This window comes from Colias eurytheme, chromosome 10, assembly GCF_061535395.1.
Source record: "Colias eurytheme isolate Ceu_HAF_F1 chromosome 10, ilColEury1 Martin Lab GWU primary, whole genome shotgun sequence".
In the NCBI taxonomy this organism is placed as follows: domain Eukaryota; kingdom Metazoa; phylum Arthropoda; class Insecta; order Lepidoptera; family Pieridae; genus Colias; species Colias eurytheme.
Window position 1 is genome coordinate 2,333,175 of NC_142989.1, and position 18,881 is coordinate 2,352,055.

General features: G+C 34.8%; 2 protein-coding genes across 2 annotated transcripts; one reads left to right on the forward strand and one right to left on the reverse strand.

Moving 5' to 3' along the window:
* Positions 1-268: 268 nt before the first annotated feature.
* LOC149905036 (uncharacterized) lies at positions 269-2,307 on the reverse strand. The gene has a single exon (XM_090106360.1). It carries the CDS (start codon positions 2,302-2,304, stop codon positions 340-342), a length of 1,965 nt encoding a protein of 654 aa, XP_089962486.1. The 5' UTR covers positions 2,305-2,307; the 3' UTR covers positions 269-339.
* Positions 2,308-2,761: 454 nt separating this feature from the next.
* On the forward strand, positions 2,762-3,894 carry LOC149905037 (uncharacterized). Its single transcript, XM_090106641.1, has 2 exons — positions 2,762-2,839; positions 3,245-3,894. Exon 2 carries the CDS (start codon positions 3,261-3,263, stop codon positions 3,831-3,833), a length of 573 nt encoding a protein of 190 aa, XP_089962767.1. The 5' UTR covers positions 2,762-2,839; positions 3,245-3,260; the 3' UTR covers positions 3,834-3,894.
* The last annotated feature ends 14,987 nt before the right edge of the window (positions 3,895-18,881 follow it).

The window sequence follows — 18,881 nt, forward strand, 5'->3', positions numbered from 1 at the left end:
CGCATGTGAGCTATCGTTTAAGATTATGTTTTCATAGGCAAAATACTCACATTTTTTTTTTTTTTTTTTTTTTTTTTTTTTTTTTTTTTTTTTTTAAAAAAGGCACCCGCCATCACAGGGTGTTCGCGCCACCTCTGGAATATTGTCCAGAGACGTTATTTTCATTTTTTTTTTATTTATTTACAATCACAATTTATATCCACATAATAAATTAAAAATAGAATTATTACAAAATAAAAATATTACAAATACAGAATTAAATATTAAAATACTGGTAAATAAAATAAATAAAATAAATTCTACAACAATTGAAACTATCCCTAATATCACAGAATCACATCACACCCCATTATTTCGCTTATTGACTACTTCTACAATATATTTACAATATTTAAAGAAAGTATCCCTAAACTTATCCCCCAGGGCGGAAGGTAGATTCTCACCCGTCATCGCCATGCCTAATTTTTGTTCAATAGCATATCTATTGCTTGCAAAAATAGGGCACTCGAGTAACAGGTGAGGAACCGTCTCCTCTACTCCGGGCTGACATAGACACGACGGATTCTCCTTCAGCTTGAATCTGTTCAAGTAGAAGGCGAATCCGCCGTGACCAGTCAGTACTTGTGTGATGTGGTGTGTGATGTCTATTTTTCCGACTACTTTGTATGCAGCAGCAGCGCTTGGGAAAAAGAGCTTCGTGACTCCGGCCGTTCCTCCTACTTCGTATCTCCTATCCCATTCGCCAATCGTATCCTGTCTCAAGATACGCTTGACGAATGAAACAGGACACAGATCGTAATCCGGTTTCCTCCTCAACCCCAGAGCGGCCCCCTTGGCTAACTCGTCTGCCCGTTCGTTCCCCTTCAGCCCTGCGTGCGCCTTGATCCAAAACAGGGAGACCTCCCGCCTCTGCGATGCAGCTTTTCGGAGGGCCGCCCGTGTTTGCACAGCCAGGGGATGAGGGGAACTCAGGGTGACCGCCTGGAGCGCCGATCTGGAGTCGCTGAGGACACCGACCTTTGCCGCTCCACTCTTGCAGGCTATATCTACTGCTCTTTTGAGCGCAAGGAGCTCAGCCTGATAGACGGTACAATACGGCGACAACGCAAGCTTGATGGCCTTTGTCTCGATCGCACCTTCCCATACAGAAAGGGCGGCTCCGACTCGACCCTCAATCTTGCTGCCGTCCGTATAGATCCTATGGACGTGGCTGTCAACCACGTCGGCATAGGTGCCCTCATCTACCAAGACGAACCCCAGCTCTACCTGCTCTGCCGGATGTGGGTCCTCAATCGCGGGTGCCATTCGTTCCACCTCCCTGTCCCTCATCACCGCCGGGTGCGACACGCCCCTCTTGATCTCATAAAGCCTCGAAGCTTCGAGTATTCTGAGATCAAGAGGGAGTATCCCAGCCAACAGCAACGCAGAGTTCAGAGAGACAGTCCGATATGCTTTGCAGATCTTCTGGGCAAAACCTCGTTGAACGGTGTTGAGCCTCTTTCGGACCCCCATCCTTTCCGCTGTGGGCGCCCACGCTGCTGATGCATACAAGATAGTCGGTTCTATAACGGCGATATATATGGTCTTAACTACTTGGGGGTTAAGCCCCCAACTTACTCTGGCTGCTCTCGCTAACAGCTTGTAGCGGGCGATTGCCTTCTTACAAACGCTCCCGACATGGTCGTTGAATGTCAGGCCGCCATCAATAATTAGGCCCAGTATCTTAATATTATCGTAATATTGGATGTCCACACTCCCCATTGTAAGTCGTGGCTTGTCATATTTTAGTTTTCGTGTCGAGAGCAGGGCACATGTCTTGTGTGGCGCGAATTTTAGCTTGTTTCTGACACCCCATTCGTCAATTTTTGCTAATATGCGGTTTGCCTTGACCTCTACTTCTAAACCCGTATCTCCATCGAACACTAACACTATGTCGTCGGCAAACGCCTGACAGAACACTTCCATCTCCTCTAACATCCACAGCAGGGGATCCAGCAAGAGGTCCCACAGGAGTGGTCCACCTATGGACCCCTGTACGCACCCCTTGTTGGTCTCCCTACTTACTTCCACACCTGCATACCTTACGTTCACTCCCCTTTCACTCAGGTAGCTGCTAATCACCCGCCTCATGTTCACCGGACACCCAACTTCGGCCAACCGCACCTTTATGGCTGGCCACCAGGCGCTGTCGAAAGCTCCCTCTATGTCCAGCGAAACCACAACAGAAACCTTCTTCTCCTCCCTCTTATCTCTGATATGGTTCACTAGTCTATAGAGGGCGTCTTCGGTGCTCCTCTGTGGCATGAAACCATACTGGTGGGGGCTTATTTTAGGCAGCAAGTAGAACCTGAGTCGGGCGACCAACATCTTTTCGAAGATTTTGCCGAGAACAGGTAAGAGACCAATCGGTCGATAGGCTTTCGGTACCCGGTAAAATACTCACATTAGCGAAGCGGTATATGCCGGCTGCGCGAAGCTAGAGACGAATACATGGATTTTAAGGAAAAATTTAGCAAAAAATTTATCGCGTAATTTTTTTATTTAAGTATTTTTTATGTGATCAGTGTATGCAAAACTACAAGTCCCTTCGCGCTTAGTATACCGAAAGCGGGACACCCTGTATATTATTATTATTAATTTAATCATAATTCATAATATTAATAACTTGCACGAACATTGAGACAAACGGATTGCAAAGCATTATACCTAATATTTAATACGTTATAGTTACGGGTCAATTACTGGCAGATTCCCATATTCCATTCGTTTGTATCTAATCCCTACATAAAGTAAGAGTTAGTTTGAATCTCATTTCAGTGTAGATAAGTTGCATTTTCCGGTAAGTAGAATTAGTTACTTTTGAAAGCTTCGATGGAAATATAAAACCTATATTAATATGATTATTATCTATTGGTCCTGTTCAGAAGTAGTTCCTAATGATATCGGTTATGCATTATATAGTTATAGAATATTTTGAGAATATCATAATTCGGATTGACTTGATAAGTCCCTGTGGCTATAATGATAAGTACTTAGTTACAATTATAATGCCTTTTTAATGTTGTAAAAAATAATATACAATGCCAATAGATTTTTAGTAGGAATAATGAAATGCAACATATTGTTATAGAAGTAATTAAATATGTATAGGGTTATTTTACCGATTGTTTTGTTGTAATTACTAAACCTTTATATTTTTTGTTACTTAATTTAATTTAACTAACCTACCTTAAATTTTTTACAGCGTATCAGGATACAAAATGCTCTTAAAAACAACACCGCTTCTTCTGTGCATTTTAAACGTTTGCTTAGCCGGAGATATTATCGAAGACTTAGAGGAGGGCGAATGCAAAGTATACAGTTCTTGTGCATCATGCTTAACGAGCGAGTCCTGCACCTGGTGTGTCACAAAAAGCAGATGCACGCGGCAAGCATGCGGCAATGATAACGTTATATACCCGAGCGGCGTACCTGCGCTCATGTCGGGCCCAGATTTCTGCCCTAGAGTTGATGGATCAAAGCCGTTCATCCTCAAAAGCGGGCGAAAACGCATACTCGAGGTCGTGATTACCCAAATTTATTTATACATGGCGTTCACTCCTTGGAAATGTAAAATCTCGTTGAACGGCAAAGAGGACATCGTGCCGGCGGTGCTCATCGCGGATAAAGTGTACTGCGAGTCAATGGAATTTGTAAACGATAGTGAGGAGCCGTATGTGCAAGGCAGTGTGGCAGTCATGTGGAATTACAATAAGGCCTTTGACGGTTCCGTCCCCATCAAAGTTTGCCGCTGCGATCTCGCTCTAGATTGTACCGCGTGTAGAAATAAGTGAATCGCTTTATTTACCATTATACAATAATAGTATAAAATAATACACTATATACGTAAGAGTATAGTTTTTTGTATTTCATTAATTAATCTTTATATATAGGTTGACAACTGTCCAAGAGTTACAAAAGAACATACAAAACTTATTGTTAAGTTAACAATATATTATTTAAATTGTGATTTGCATAACTACCACATTGTTGGTTTGGTGATCGAAGGCGTTCACATTTTTGAAGCAAGTTACAATCAACATGGCCTTTCCTATTGTTTATATCAATTACATTACGTGCCTTTAATGTTACGAGCTGAAGAGCCATCTTTTTAAATTAGGCACTTGTCAATAATAAATAACATTATAATACTAATATTTTTCTGACTTTAAATAGGTAGATGTCATTGAATAATATTTTTTAATGTGAAGGATTTATAACCTAAGTTTATTACCTATATTTATTATCTTAAAAGAGCTAAATCGATACATGATAACGGTTGTAAGAAAATATAATGTAATCTAAATATGCCTTCAACACACCAAATTAGCCTTTTAGAGGTCAATAAATATTTATTTGGAAGAATAGTTGAAGGAAAATATTTAATTCTTAACTATAAGATGTTGGTAAACGGTTAGCCATAATCCTGAGTCTGCGTTAATATATTTTTTCTTTACAAGTAAAATTTCGCAAAGTCAGTTTGTACTGCCGGCTCGTGTAGCGCGTTTGCAATATATCATTATCAATTATCATAATTTTAGTTGATATCACGGAATATGATAATAAACATCAAAAAATCATGTGAATCATCATCCATACTAATATTATAAATGCGAAAGTAACTCTGTCTGTCTGTCTGTCTGTTACTCAATCACGCCTTAACTACTGAACCAATTTGCATGAAATTTAGTATAGAGATATTTTGATACCCGAGAAAGGACATAGGATAGGTTTTATCCCGGAAATCCTACGGGAACAGGTTTTTTTGAAAACGCGGGCGTAGCCGCGGGCGGAAAGCTAGTTATCAATAAACTTTTCATAAAGTCATAACTGGATTGTTAGTATTATCATTTCTATCAAACAAAAGAGTATGAATAATCCTATCATCAGCCCATACAGTGGTTTAAAACCTATAGATATTGCGTTTCAAACCATGTTTTTGTTTTTTAAAAACAAACTGTTCCATCAATATTATACCAATCAATATATGTATAAAACAACGCATGGGATAACGATTTGAAGATGATAAAAAAATAAGAGATAGGTTTTGAGATAGAATTTAATATGAAAAAAGTGTAAACATAAAAGTGTACCTGTCTAACTAAGCTGTCTAAATTATAAGTTAGAGAAAGAAATACTGAATTCTTAGACCATAGAAAAAAAATATAGGAAATATTTTCACAATCTGACATCCGTCCAGAATATTTGCGATAGTATTTTACAGCTAGTTGACATCTTTGCTTCCAAGTACACGTTAAAGGTTATATTATATTTCAAGCCCTTGTCACTAAGTATTAAAGTGTGTATCTACTCTATGTATGAGATTTTCGCTCCATTTATCATTTTACAGATGAGGTATTAGAGACGATTTATTGTGAACATGGCTTCACCGAATATTTATACTGTAGATATAAACTAATAATGTAATGCTGAAGAGTTAGTTTGTCGAGTATATCAGAAATTATTTGACCGTTTAAAAAAAATGTCACCGTTGGGTAAGTACGTGATCCCTGACTGCGGATATAGGCTTGTCCGCTGCTAGTCCGCTGTTTTCTAATAACCTAGCAACTGTCTTATAGGTATCCAATTTTGTACATTGGCGTCTATCCAAAACTCAATATTGTATCATTGGTTTACTAGAACACATAACACATAATAAAATGTTGTTGTGGATAATCCAAAATTATTTGGGAATGTATAGCTGTGTAACGAGTAGTAAATAATGTCTATTTCCAGTTTTAATACGCACCAAATTGTTTTCCATGGAAAGTGATAACCATTTTAAAAATAATAAAAGTATAAATAACATGTTATGTGTATAACTGAAGATTATGTACCCAGATACTACGTCCCAATTTGAGGATAACATCGCAATTAATATTATAGTATCATCATCACGCGAAGAGCCAGCTTATTTTTAAAATTGAATTTTTATTGCCATTGCTTTTTGCCATTGAATTCTATATAAAATACAAATTACAATCTTCCGGAAGTATATTGCGCAATATTGAGAATATTAACATTATAAAGGAGTGAATAATTATTATCTGCATAAAAATAGAATGTCTTATACGTCTTCTTTATGGTTAAATTCTTACCGCGAGAAAAGATGTCACTGATCTTGATCAATTCATTATTTGGCTCCAATACAAATGTTTATGGAAAAGACAGCGATGTAAGTTATTTTTTGCCGAAAAAGCGCCGTTCCTTAGAAAAGATCGACCGTAATTCGAGTAAAAAGCGCGCAATTTTTCCTTAAAGCCGATGCGAGTTACTTTTAAAGATATTTTGCCTATAACCGCATGCCATATTCCCCTTTTATGTCTATGTGATCCATCGTTTTCTTTACATATTTTGTTGTAATAATAAATCTTGATTATATCGTAACAAAAGCTATTTTATTTGAACGTTTATTCTTTCCATTTAGCAATTGCTTGGGTACAAAGAAAGCTTTATTTTCAGTCAAATTAAGGTAAAATGTTAGTTATTTAAGCGTACAAAGAATAGCTGTGTTTTACCTGAAAATAAAACACATATTAAATACTTACCTATATTTGAAGCTTACTTCATTGAGAAGGCACCTAGCTTTTTCCGCCTATTTTTCCCTCTCTTTCCGTTGTATATATGCTATCTCTCTCGCACACCTCTCCACCAGGTGGCGGGGCGCACGATAATGTCGGGCGCTGGATGTTTTCCATTGAGTCGAAATCCACAACAGGTGGACGTTAAGTGTAAGCTTCAAATATAGGTAAGTATTTAATATGTGTTTTATTTTCAGGTAAAACACAGCTATTAAACACTTGACCGTAATTTGAAGCTTACTTCATTGAGACCTGTTTGTTACCCACCTGGTGTACAATATATGGACGCCAATGTGAATTTGAATACATAAGTAATTACTTATTTCTTTATTTGAAAGAGTAAGGTGTGCAGATAGTATACCTACCAATAAATTACACAAATTTTTATATTATATAATATATTAACAATCCCAGATGAAAAGTTAATCAAATAAGAACCAAAAAGTTAATCATAATGATAAAAAGTATTAGAACTTATGAGATTGGTTCAAGCGTACCTTAGTTAACCTTTTGGGCTTGAAAAGTTAAAGTTACTACAATTTTCACTATCTTTAGCGTAAATCTGCGAAAGCGCCAGTAACGACTTTCAATTACGCATTTAGATGTTACTTACAAAATGAAGCAACAGCTGATCCCGACGAGGCAAAAATACCTCAAACTCAAACCTTTATTTATTCAATTAGAACTCTGTAGAAGCACAATTGAATCATCTTAACATAGAATTACCACCTGTCTCAACTCACACAGTTTTAACCCAACCTGCTACAAGCGGACAAGAAGAGAACTTGGTCCTTACTTTTGGGGTCAGAAATAAATTTAAAAGGTCACCCCTTGAATAAGACAATAAAATATCAAAACAGGTAAACGGTTTTAATTATAATACAGATTTTTAACATCAAACCAAACCGTGCGGTATCTATTAATGTTTAGAGCCAACGCCACCAATCATAATCTAAACATGGCTAGTACTTTCAGTACAATGCATGAATTATTTATTTAAAACTGATAGGTTATAAACTCTGTACTGGAAACAAATATACTGAACTTAAGAGACTAAAATGATAAGGAGCTTATCTGTGTCCCGAAACTGCAATTACTACAGCCAAGTACGTTACTTTTAATCAATTCGGTTTTAAGATATAATTATGATTTACATCAGAACTTATATACCGAAAGCCTCGGGACTACATAACGTGACTTATCTTCTTATATATAAAAATGAATCGCAAAATGTGTTGGTAAGCGCATAACTCGAGAACGGCTGAACCGATTTCGATAATTCTTTTATTATATTCCTTGAAGTACGAGGATGGTTTTTATGTAGAGAAAACGTAAGTACCACGAGCGAAGCCGGGGCGGACCGCTAGTTTATAATAATAGTGTTTGTGCACAACACTAGGCAGTCAACAGCTATATGAACGTCAGATAGGAAAAGAGCCAAATTTATCCAGTCAGTAACAAAGGATTTTAACTATAGTTACTTTATTCTAATTCAACCAACTACTACTAGCTACTCCGTATGTCTTTTGGATAGACGGAGGCAAATAGGAATTTTATTCCAACTATATCATTTGATATTTTGAAAATGTACTCCACATTTTCATACCGTCAGAGTCATTTTGCAGATTATAGTGGTGCAGCACTGAACACTGTCTATTAGGTGGCTGATGCTGCTGACCGGGCCTTCAGTTCCGCTTTCCAGAATACCTTCACCCTTCTAGGTGTTACTACTACTGAAATAGCGGTACTCTATCGCGTCGTTCAGGTCTCTAACTGACTAGGATTTCTCATATTATCGTAACAACCCTCGCTCGTTCTAACGAGGATAAATTATCGCCAAGGAATTCTGCTGCAGGATAATGGCAAGAGAGATTATAAGCTTAACTATGCATTATTATGTTAAGGAATATGGTGGGTTTTGAATACTATCGTCGTCTGAAAGTATCTCCTTTCGATTAACTGCATTAAGGATGCAGATCTGATCCCATCTTTGTTCCGTAGGAATGCTACGACAGTCTAAACGTTACACTGAACAAAGAAAATTGCCCTGAATATAGTCGGTTGTTCCAACATCCGTAATATGGCTAGCCTAAGGTTAGTTATCCCTTGATTGTAACTGCTACCAATGGAGGCATTGCTCTTGTGTTGTCCACAGTTGTGCGAGTGCAAAAATGAAGAACTGAGCTCGTGGGGAGCTATGTCGAATGAATCTGTGTTAAGATTATGACAGTATAGGACAGTTAGCTGTGGATGCGAAGACAGGACATTACTTTATTCATCCGTAAACACGCGAGGCAGCCACGGACAGCGATATAGCAAGAACTAAACTAGCAAAGTTTAGTTCGCTTACCAGACTTTGTCATGTTTTAAATGCAGTATATCCTCTGAATAGCATTGCATTTATGACTATTGATAAACTTAATTCACCCGTAAACACGAGAAGCAGGCACGGATAGCGATATAGCAAGAACTAAACCAGCAAAGTTTAGTTCGCTTACCAGACTTATATTTTAAAAGCCGTATAGCCTGTACATTTCATTTATTGCCCCCCCCCCCCTCAAAGCAAAGAAATGAGAAGTCATTTGGCAGAGCTTTCTCGTTAAGGGTAGGGGTTCCAAGTAATATCTAAAATAAGAGGCTTTTGTTTGGAAAGATTGACTTTCCGTTATTTATCCTCTATCCTATGTAACTCAACAGTCAGTATTCTCAGCATTCGTTGAGTACTTAAACGTTTTACGTTAATAGTTGTATATAACTTTATTATACAATATAATAATCCTGGTGGGATGACAAAAAAACTTGTCTAACAAACGATTATCCTAATCCCTCTGCGATTTATTGTTTGAGCCCCGAAGAAAAACCTCATGGGTGCAATAATGAGGTCAAATGGGTTGAAAAACGAGTCAAATAAATTGCCTACAAGACCGGGCAACTAAAATAGGCCTATGAGAGGTCAACTATACGTAATCAATCGTCATTTGTTACATTCAATCGCTTTGCGATTAAAAAATCTCTTCCGATGTTTGTATATGAAAATTGGTCGGCTAGTGCCATTTAATTACGATACCAAATATACCGTTGACACAAGGCTTGGTGACAATCCTCGAAACCACCGCCACAAATCATCTGCGAGATGATATTTGATCCGACTCGCCTTCCTTTGTTGTGATTAGGCTTTGCATTGGTAAATACAATTTGTTCAATTCCAATTTCCATAATTGGTAAACCAATGGTGGTTTCCTGATTCCTGAAGCGTAAACTTTTAGGATACGAAGTATCAATTTCATGCGCCCATTATTTGACGTATCTAACCTTTATTGTATTTATTAGGTCATTTACTATACTGCCCACTGTGAAGTAGATTTCAAAACCTTTTTCTACCTACCTTAGAAGAGTGAAGATCCGATACGGTCATATCCAAAACTTCTTTCGTGGGTCCTCGTTGACAAAAGCAAATATCTATGATCATTTTAATGATCAATCCTTTGTATATTTGCACCAATCGCCATTAAAGCCCCGCGACGGCTGATATATATTTGCACCATTTCCCCGTGGGGACGGTTGTTATCAAAGCCCCGCGAAGGCTGATATATATTTGCACCATGTCTCCGTGAGGTACTGTTGTAATCAAAGCCCCGCGAGGGCTGATATATATTTGCACCATTTCTCCATGAGGGACGGTTGTAATCAAAGCCCCGCGAGGGCTGATATATATTCGCACCATCTTTTCCGTGAGGGACGATTGTAATCAAAGCCCCGCGAGGGCCGATATATATTTGCACCATTTCCCTGCGAGCGACAGCTGCGCGAGGGATGTTTGTAACTAGAAATAAGTAGGGCCTGCCAAAAAATGCTTAAGAGACACCCTGCGAGGGTGAATTTGACCTGGCTAACCCCTGCGAGGAGTAGTGGCCACATTTATGTATTCTGCTTCGAGCAAGAATACACCTTAGTGCTAATATAAAAATAGCAGTAAATAATCATTTAAATAATATAGCAATTAACAAGGTCCTTTAACTTATTTTCCAATGTTAGCGACATTTAATAAATTCATAATTCAAATCAATTCACTAAATTTTAAAATGAACTTCGATTCATATTTATTTTTGTTCATGCAATCGATGTAACATTTAGTTGCTTTATATCCGTTAACATTCCTTACGAACGCAACCATACCGTCGTAGGACGTTATATTTAATTGCACAAAATAATCTCCACTCACCCGCAATTTTTTACTTTTTGTCAAGGTGTACAAGTTTATAATATTATTCTAAAACGTTAGAAGTGAATTGTAAATCCTTTGAAATAAGTGTATCTAAATCTAATTTATATTAAGATATCTCGATAATTATTATACGATAACCCTTTCAGCACAAGTTCAGTAAACCAAATTTAATTGTAAAATTTTGGTACTTACTCGTTTTAACAAAAAAGTTGCATCATTTGAACATAGGAAACGTAATTTTCAATCAAATTAGCCGTGTGTAATATGTCTATTTTCACATAAAAACGGATCAGAATAATACTCATAAAAGGACACGTATAGACTACGGATAGTTTTGAATGTGTGGAACATTCATGGTACGTATCTACTATACATGAGCGAATTCCATCATTATTCAGTTGAGCGGTAACTCCCGTACGATTTATAAAATAATATCACAACATGTTCTGACATGTCGTGACTTCTTGGAGCTGACTCATCTCGTTCGATAATTTTTAGTAATAAACTATGATAGGAATTCCGAACCGTTCCTAGCGATAACGACAATGTAATAAAGTCGTAGCAATGGATTGTATGCCTGTAAAGCTTTGAGTTGGCTCATATCCATACTAAGTATTAATTGTAATTTTTCCACGAAAAATTCACTTGTACCCTTGTAATAAAAACACATTATTAAAAATGAAATAAAATATTAAAAATATCTATATACAAGAGAGGGTATTTGATATATCTAGTAATATCAAATAATCACAAAAGTAATATTAACGATTCGAGTAAAGCCGAACGGTAACACCGTTAAAATAGCTTTACTCACAGTATGAAAAATTCAAATATTAATTAGTACATATTGCATAATGAAATATTTCAAAAGAAAAGTTACTATTTCAAGTAAAATGTAACGGTTGTATCGTTAATTTTAAATATCTTTATTCATGCTATTAAGTATTTAAGCATATTGAAAAATTAACTATTGCTGAAGGATTCATTAAAAACCTCAGCATTTTAAATAAAGTCCAACGATTATACCGTTGACTTTAAAGATTTTAACTCATTTTTAAGTAAAATATTATTAGAATAGATGTAAAAATAACTCACTGTACCGATCCGACGGGATACACTTTTTAACACTTTTAGCACTTGCTTTAAGCAATACTTAATACTTAATAGCACCAAGGTTGTAGTCTTGTAGACAACCTTCTCGCGGCGGAAGCTAGACGCCAATGGAAAACATCCAGCGCCCGACATTATCGTGCGCCCCGCCACCTGGTGGAGAGGTGTGCGAGAGAGATAGCATATATACAACGGAAAGAGAGGGAAAAATAGGCGGAAAAAGCTAGGTGCCTTCTCAATGAAGTAAGCTTCAAATTACGGTCAAGTGTTTAATAAGCTCATTTAAAATGGTTTCAAGTTAGGCATTGCACAAAGCTAAGTTATGTAGATGCGTTGCAAGTATGTGACGTACGTGGAGAGAATTTATTTTAAAATTTGCATCTTGTTATACTTGTTCGCTTTTTCTATTCAACAGTAGCTAGTTATATTCAACACTCGGTTTTCAAAGGATGGTTCCGTGAACTAAGCGTAAATTCACATTAAATTACCGGTCATTTTAGTAGTTGATATCCGACTTTTGATTTAAATTTAAACGGGGGTGCCAACGCTAAGTATTTTGATATTTTTAAAAGCGAACGCGAAGTAAATTGCCTCATTTATTTTCATCAATTATCCATCCATTTTATGCCATCAAAATTGATATGCCTGTTTTGACAATTATCTACCTCACCAAACAGACATTTAGATGACAACAGCTTTGAAGGTCGTTTAGTTATAGATGGCTAGAGCTGATACATTGATGATTATACAGACTGTCCCAGAAGTCGACGTCAAGCCAAAATTTTGGCTGTCAGAAAATTTCGGCTTGACGTCGACTTCTGGTACACCCTGTAGGTATATTAGACACAGGCACAGGCCCGTGGACTGTTTTCCCTGAATCTTTAATTTAGTCATTACTTTTCTTTTTCTTGAATATTTACTCTGTTTTAACGTTGAAATTGAAAGTTATGGTGCCATAATAATATGAAGATAATATCAGAATGTAACCTATATCTTAAATCCTATTCAAATGATTTGGTTTGGTTTGAATGGGTGCCAATTAATAGATATTTAATTCTTTAGACAGTTAAAGATTTTGGATTTTTCATCTTATTAAAACTTTAGGGCTTAACAATTAACATGCAAGATTTTAAAATCTAAAAAAGAAAATATTTAAACAAGTTGTATTGAGTAAGCTCATGGAATCTTTACTTTAATATAATTATAAGAAATCAATTATTAGGATCTTGAAAAATAGTCAGATCATTAGTTGTCTTAGTAACATACGTAAGCTGGTGTTTTAAAAATAAAACAATTTCCTAGAACTAGAAATTGTTATTAATGAGAAACTGTGAGAGAGCTGCTTTCACAATTAATCAACCCGATCTTTCTTAGCTTCAATTACAGGAAATAACGTGGATGACGTTAATGCAATTCTTTTTGCCACCTGTGCCAAGAGAGATCTTTGTAATAAGACTTCGTGAGCGGTTCAATAGTTGATGAGCAGGTGTGAATTGAGATTAACATTTTACAGATGCGTCTGGTTTGAGTATTCTTCGTTACACGAAGGTAGGTATCAACATAGAAAGTAAGTAAAGTATGTATTTATATAAAGCTGTGTCAGGATTATGCAACAACATTTTTCAATGCTTTTTTTGGTTTAGGTACTCTTCTTAACAGAAATCTGAACACATATTATTTCCATGTTAATATGTCTATGGTTATTTATTATTTATTTACTCTTCAATAAAACTATACATAGAAAACTTATTGCTAATATACAAAACAAAAAACAGTATAGTTTATTAGGCGGCCTTATCACTTAGAAGTGATCTCTATGTTATTATTCGTTATTGTTATGACATGAATAAAATGTTTGTTAATTTAATTAAAATGTTCACAACTTTGTCATTTAAATGCATAGTTGTGGTTGTAATGTTTTCTTTATTTCCCACGGGAGTGAAGGACTCCAATATAAAAAGTAGTTAAAGTTAGTAGAAATAATAAATTTAATAAATGCGAAATTCCGATCAAATCCATACCGTAAACAACTATAAAATCCGTAGATATATAACTAGAGAACTGTGATGGTTAAATTTTTCATCGGAAAAATTTTGTCGGAAACCACTTCACCCTCATCGTCAACTGACTTTGACTAAGTATATATATATATATATATACTTACATAGAGATATATAATAATAACCTAATAACCTTACCTAATATAATGTATGTATCTAACATTTTGAGCAAATGCTATAATCAGGTTTATGGGTATTTTTGTTGAAATGAGTGATGTGTGAGTACCTAACACAATTCGAGTTAAAGCAATACAAATTTACCTTTGGAAATTAATAATTATTTTAATACGGATTTCGAATGAAATTTATTAAATGACGTTGATTAAACAGGTTTTAGGAAATCGATCACAATCGTGTAGATTTATGAGCATACTATAAATACAGGTTTAAAAGTAGGTATTTTTCAAACTGACTTAAAAAATAGGAGAAGTTTCTCAAGTCGCCTGTATTTTGTTTGTTTGCCAGAAATTGAATAAAGTAATCTCTAATAGTAAAAAGACATGTAGCGAATTTTATAAAGACTGAAATCGATATGCTTATAAATACATTCTCCCACGTCACTAGACTTTGATGTGAAATTTTATTTTTATTTTTGTGATATTTTGATATTTATTTCAGATTAAAGTTATTAAATGTCATTCAGTATTGAGTAGTGAGCTCAAAATATATTTGATAAACGGATCTATTTCTTGTCGATAAACGATAAGTTCATATCTATATGATATTGAATACTATAAGATTGATTACTGAATAAATTCGGTACAAATTTAATTGTTATCTTGTTATCTTGTGGTGAAGTAACTGAGGCGATTAATGAACATGACCGCGAAATTAGTAACAGCTAATTATGAAGATGTCCGCAATTTCGCCAATATAATATGTATTGTATCTATAAGTTTTTATTTAGCACGATTTAATCTATTTAAATATTATTTGTCTCTCTCAATAATTTGTAGAATTACCAGATAAAATAAAAAATATATTGGTAAATAGGCAGGAATATAATAATTTGAACAATTTGAATTAGTTAACAAATTGAATCCAGAATGTAATGTTTTTTCTTTTTTCTTTAGCTTAATTATATTTCGTCGAATAATATTTTTTATGAGTATTAATGAGTTATTGGAAAAATACAACGGATAATGAACAGATACCCAATATCGTCTACGAATTAATCGTACGCAGACATCATGATGTGAATAAATGATTAAATTAATTTTAGATGTGACTATATAGACTATATAGACCGGGAGATACTGACACAAAATTTCGAGTCATTTGTAACAGGATGGCGGTTCTACAGGGGTCTTAGTACGCAATGACAAAAAGAAAAATGATGGTGTGAACGCTGGTACCGGTGGGTTAGTCGCGTGGGCGTTAGTCGAACTCGTCGGAAAAATAGCGAAAGTCAAACGATTTGTAACACAAAAATTTTAGAATTTACCGATAGCCCTTAAAAAAGAAGTAGGCGGTAGTGTCATGCCATACTTTTCCGGTATGACTTACAGCCCGCCATACCGACGCGAATGTGTTGATTTAAAAAAAACAATTATTCAACCATTTGTACCAAGCTAACTTTTGCACAGGTAACCATCGTCGTGCAGCCATTTACGAAAATCGCCATGCCATACTTTTCGGACGATTCCAAATGGTCGCCATACCGCCGAAAATCTGCAAAATTTTTTTATTTCGCCTATCTTTTTGTACCAGTATTGCATTTGGCTTTTTGGAGAGTATTTGATAAAATGTGACCATTATTATATTTGCCATACTTCTAGTAGGGAGAAAAAGTGCTGTCATACTTGAAAAATAAATTTATTATTAATTTATTTAAGTGAAGATTTCCAACACCTAGATCTTTGAAATTTTGTATTTATATTCGTTGATCCTCAAACTTACAGGAAAAATAAGTGCCATACTGTTACAAATCGTTTGACCTTCGCTATTTTCCGATGAGTTCGACTAACGCCCACGCGACTAAGCCGCCGGTACCAGCGTTCACACCATCATTTTTCTTTTTGTCATTGCGTACTAAGAACCCTGTAGAACCGCCATCCTGTTACAAATGACTCGAAATTTTGTGTCAGTATCTCCCGGTCTAATAGAGTATTAGGTAATAATTCATTGTGATATCTACACTAGTTATCACTTTGGTATATTTTCGTAATATTTAAAATTATTTAAATATTATAAAATAAAAGGCAACAAGTAATAATAATTATTTTGTTATTGTGATAAAATATTATTTATCATCTTCAAATTAAAATGAGAATAATAATATATCGCCTACACAATTTAGGTTATTCTCAGTACCGATCCACCATTACCAGTATTCAGCCAGGAGTACGATTATCATGATGTTTACCTATCATATAAACGTTAAACATACATTTGCTCATATTAAATACACTAAATCAAGTTGTATTTGAATGTAAATAAAAAAATATAATGGGGAAAACTGTATGGTATCTATTTATTTATTAATTTATTGTGCTGCCAAAATACAAAAAATACAAACAAAACTATATCTAGATATAGTTTCGTAGATACCTAATTTATGAGTGGTCCCAAACAGTAAACATTTATGAAACAACCGAGTTTAATGGAATACATTAATGTCTGCAAAACCCATTACAACTAACGCAAAATAGTTCTACTAAATTATAATTTCTACGCCATTTCTACGCATCATTTAACGGATTTGACTTTATATTTTGTGTATTCTTAATGATCATGATATCTTTAACTTTTATTTGAATATAATAGAAGTAAATAGCAATATAAAAATATAATTTGTCATTATAATTCATGACACACACGCATTGTGTGTTCCTATCAGCGCTTTTTTACTTGTGATTGAGGAACAAGGACCAAGTCCCTTCCGACATACGTGTGTCGCTTGTTGATGTTCTCTATTGCTTCTTATGACATTGTTTAATAAGATTTTACCGTAAGAATGCGATATTTTATTTATTAAAGAAAATACACAATCCATATTATTCAAACTTTTGCAGTGTTGAAGCAAAACAGTTAATGATTTGTATATTTATATAAGCGTTATTGGCCAAATCTAATCCAAACTATACAGAAATACTCTTATAACTATTACCACCACTATTATTATGTTTGAAACTCGAAATTCTTGAAACGAGTTTCAAGACCTGTTCTAGAAGAAAACAGCCTTTTTTATATTCATGTTAATACGTAGTAAATTTGTACCTATAACTAGTCTAGATAGCAAATAATAATGAATAATATACATAGTCTGCTAAAGGAGAGTGGATGCTCTACATCAAATTCAAATTCAAATTTAATTTATTTAATAGACTACGAATGTACAATTATAAAAATTTGAACCTTACAATCTTCTTAAAAAAAATTCTAGGTTTGCATACCATTCCATACCTACTTACAAGTATTTGTTCCAAGAATTAATCATTAGATATAATTTCCTATACAAGTTTTAAAAGCACCTTATAAAAATGTATAAAATGTTTACGCATTTCTTTCAGCCAACAATAGACATGGAGAGTTCATGATAAAACTATTTTTATGTACCTACATGATATTATATGATAATATGATTAACATATATTATAACAATTAAAAAAAGGTTGATAACGTATTTAATTATATTTTTGTAGACAGTAAAATGATCATGTGATAAGATAATCCACTTAATTGTAGGAATTTATTGTTAAGAATCAAAGTACAAAGAAACAAAGCAGCCAGGATTTTGAAATGGGTCTTAGTCATCATTACTACTGTAGTTATATTATACATATACTAGTAGACCCACGCAGCTTCGTATGCCATCAAAAGCTAAAGAATATTCAATAGGTACCTATTTGCAAAAATTTTTGGAATTTTTGACTGATGTTCCGCACAATCTTGATGAGATGTTATATTTCTTTTGCGATTATAATATAGACTCAACTCAATCTTATTAAATTGGTCCAATTGTATTTGAGAGCATTTGTTCAAAAATTGTTAGTTTTTTAATATGTATATTGTATAAGTGACAACCAATTTATAAAATATTGCTGAAATTTTGGGGTTTATGATTACAAAAATTTCTGCGTAGGTTGGTCGTTTTACATCACTAGTTTTCCATTTGCCGCACGTACAACAAATAAAAGTATGATATATTATTATAATTATTTCATGTGTAGACCTTTTCGCGGGAATTGTAGACCCTTGCAAGACGCGTGCGGGGACCGTCGCCGAGTTGCTAATACCCTTTTGACGAGTAGTGTACACTGTACACATGTGACATGGCCCTGAGCTTAATAGAATTCTTATAAAATAAATGTGATATGTACTTCATTAATTTTTGGTTGATATGTAGGTCAATCATACTCCTAGGTCAATGTTAAACAGAAACACGGTTAATATGATACTTATATAATATGTAAAACTAAATACCTTACATTAAATTTTAGCAAATAAAATAAGTTTATAGTAGCTACCATACTAATTAGGATCACAATAAGTTATCTACTTAATTTTTAATGCAGATAAGGGAGTCATCACAAGTGTTAATTTCACTTTTATCATCCTTTTAAACATGATAACGTGTTTATAGCATCATAAAGGTATAACTAATTAAATACATCAAAATGTTACTGGAAATATTAAATTAGTATTACCAGAGTTGCGTGACAAGGTTTATATTGCGTGCAATAATTACGTTGTATTTGTGGAGATTAATTTTTCACAACCAATATATGTCATTCATACTTTCGCAAGATGATAAGCGAACTTTGCCTTTATTATTTAATTCCTAAGCGTCCCTTGAAATAATGCGAGCGGCAATATTTTTGTTTTGTGCGCTGAGAGATACTGACGCGCGCGCTCCGTTCGAGA

Bases quoted from the DNA above. Each gene is read 5' to 3' on its own strand.
- LOC149905036 (XM_090106360.1), bottom strand. From the start codon at position 2,304: ATGCCACAGAGGAGCACCGAAGACGCCCTCTATAGACTAGTGAACCAT.
- LOC149905037 (XM_090106641.1), top strand. From the start codon at position 3,261: ATGCTCTTAAAAACAACACCGCTTCTTCTGTGCATTTTAAACGTTTGC.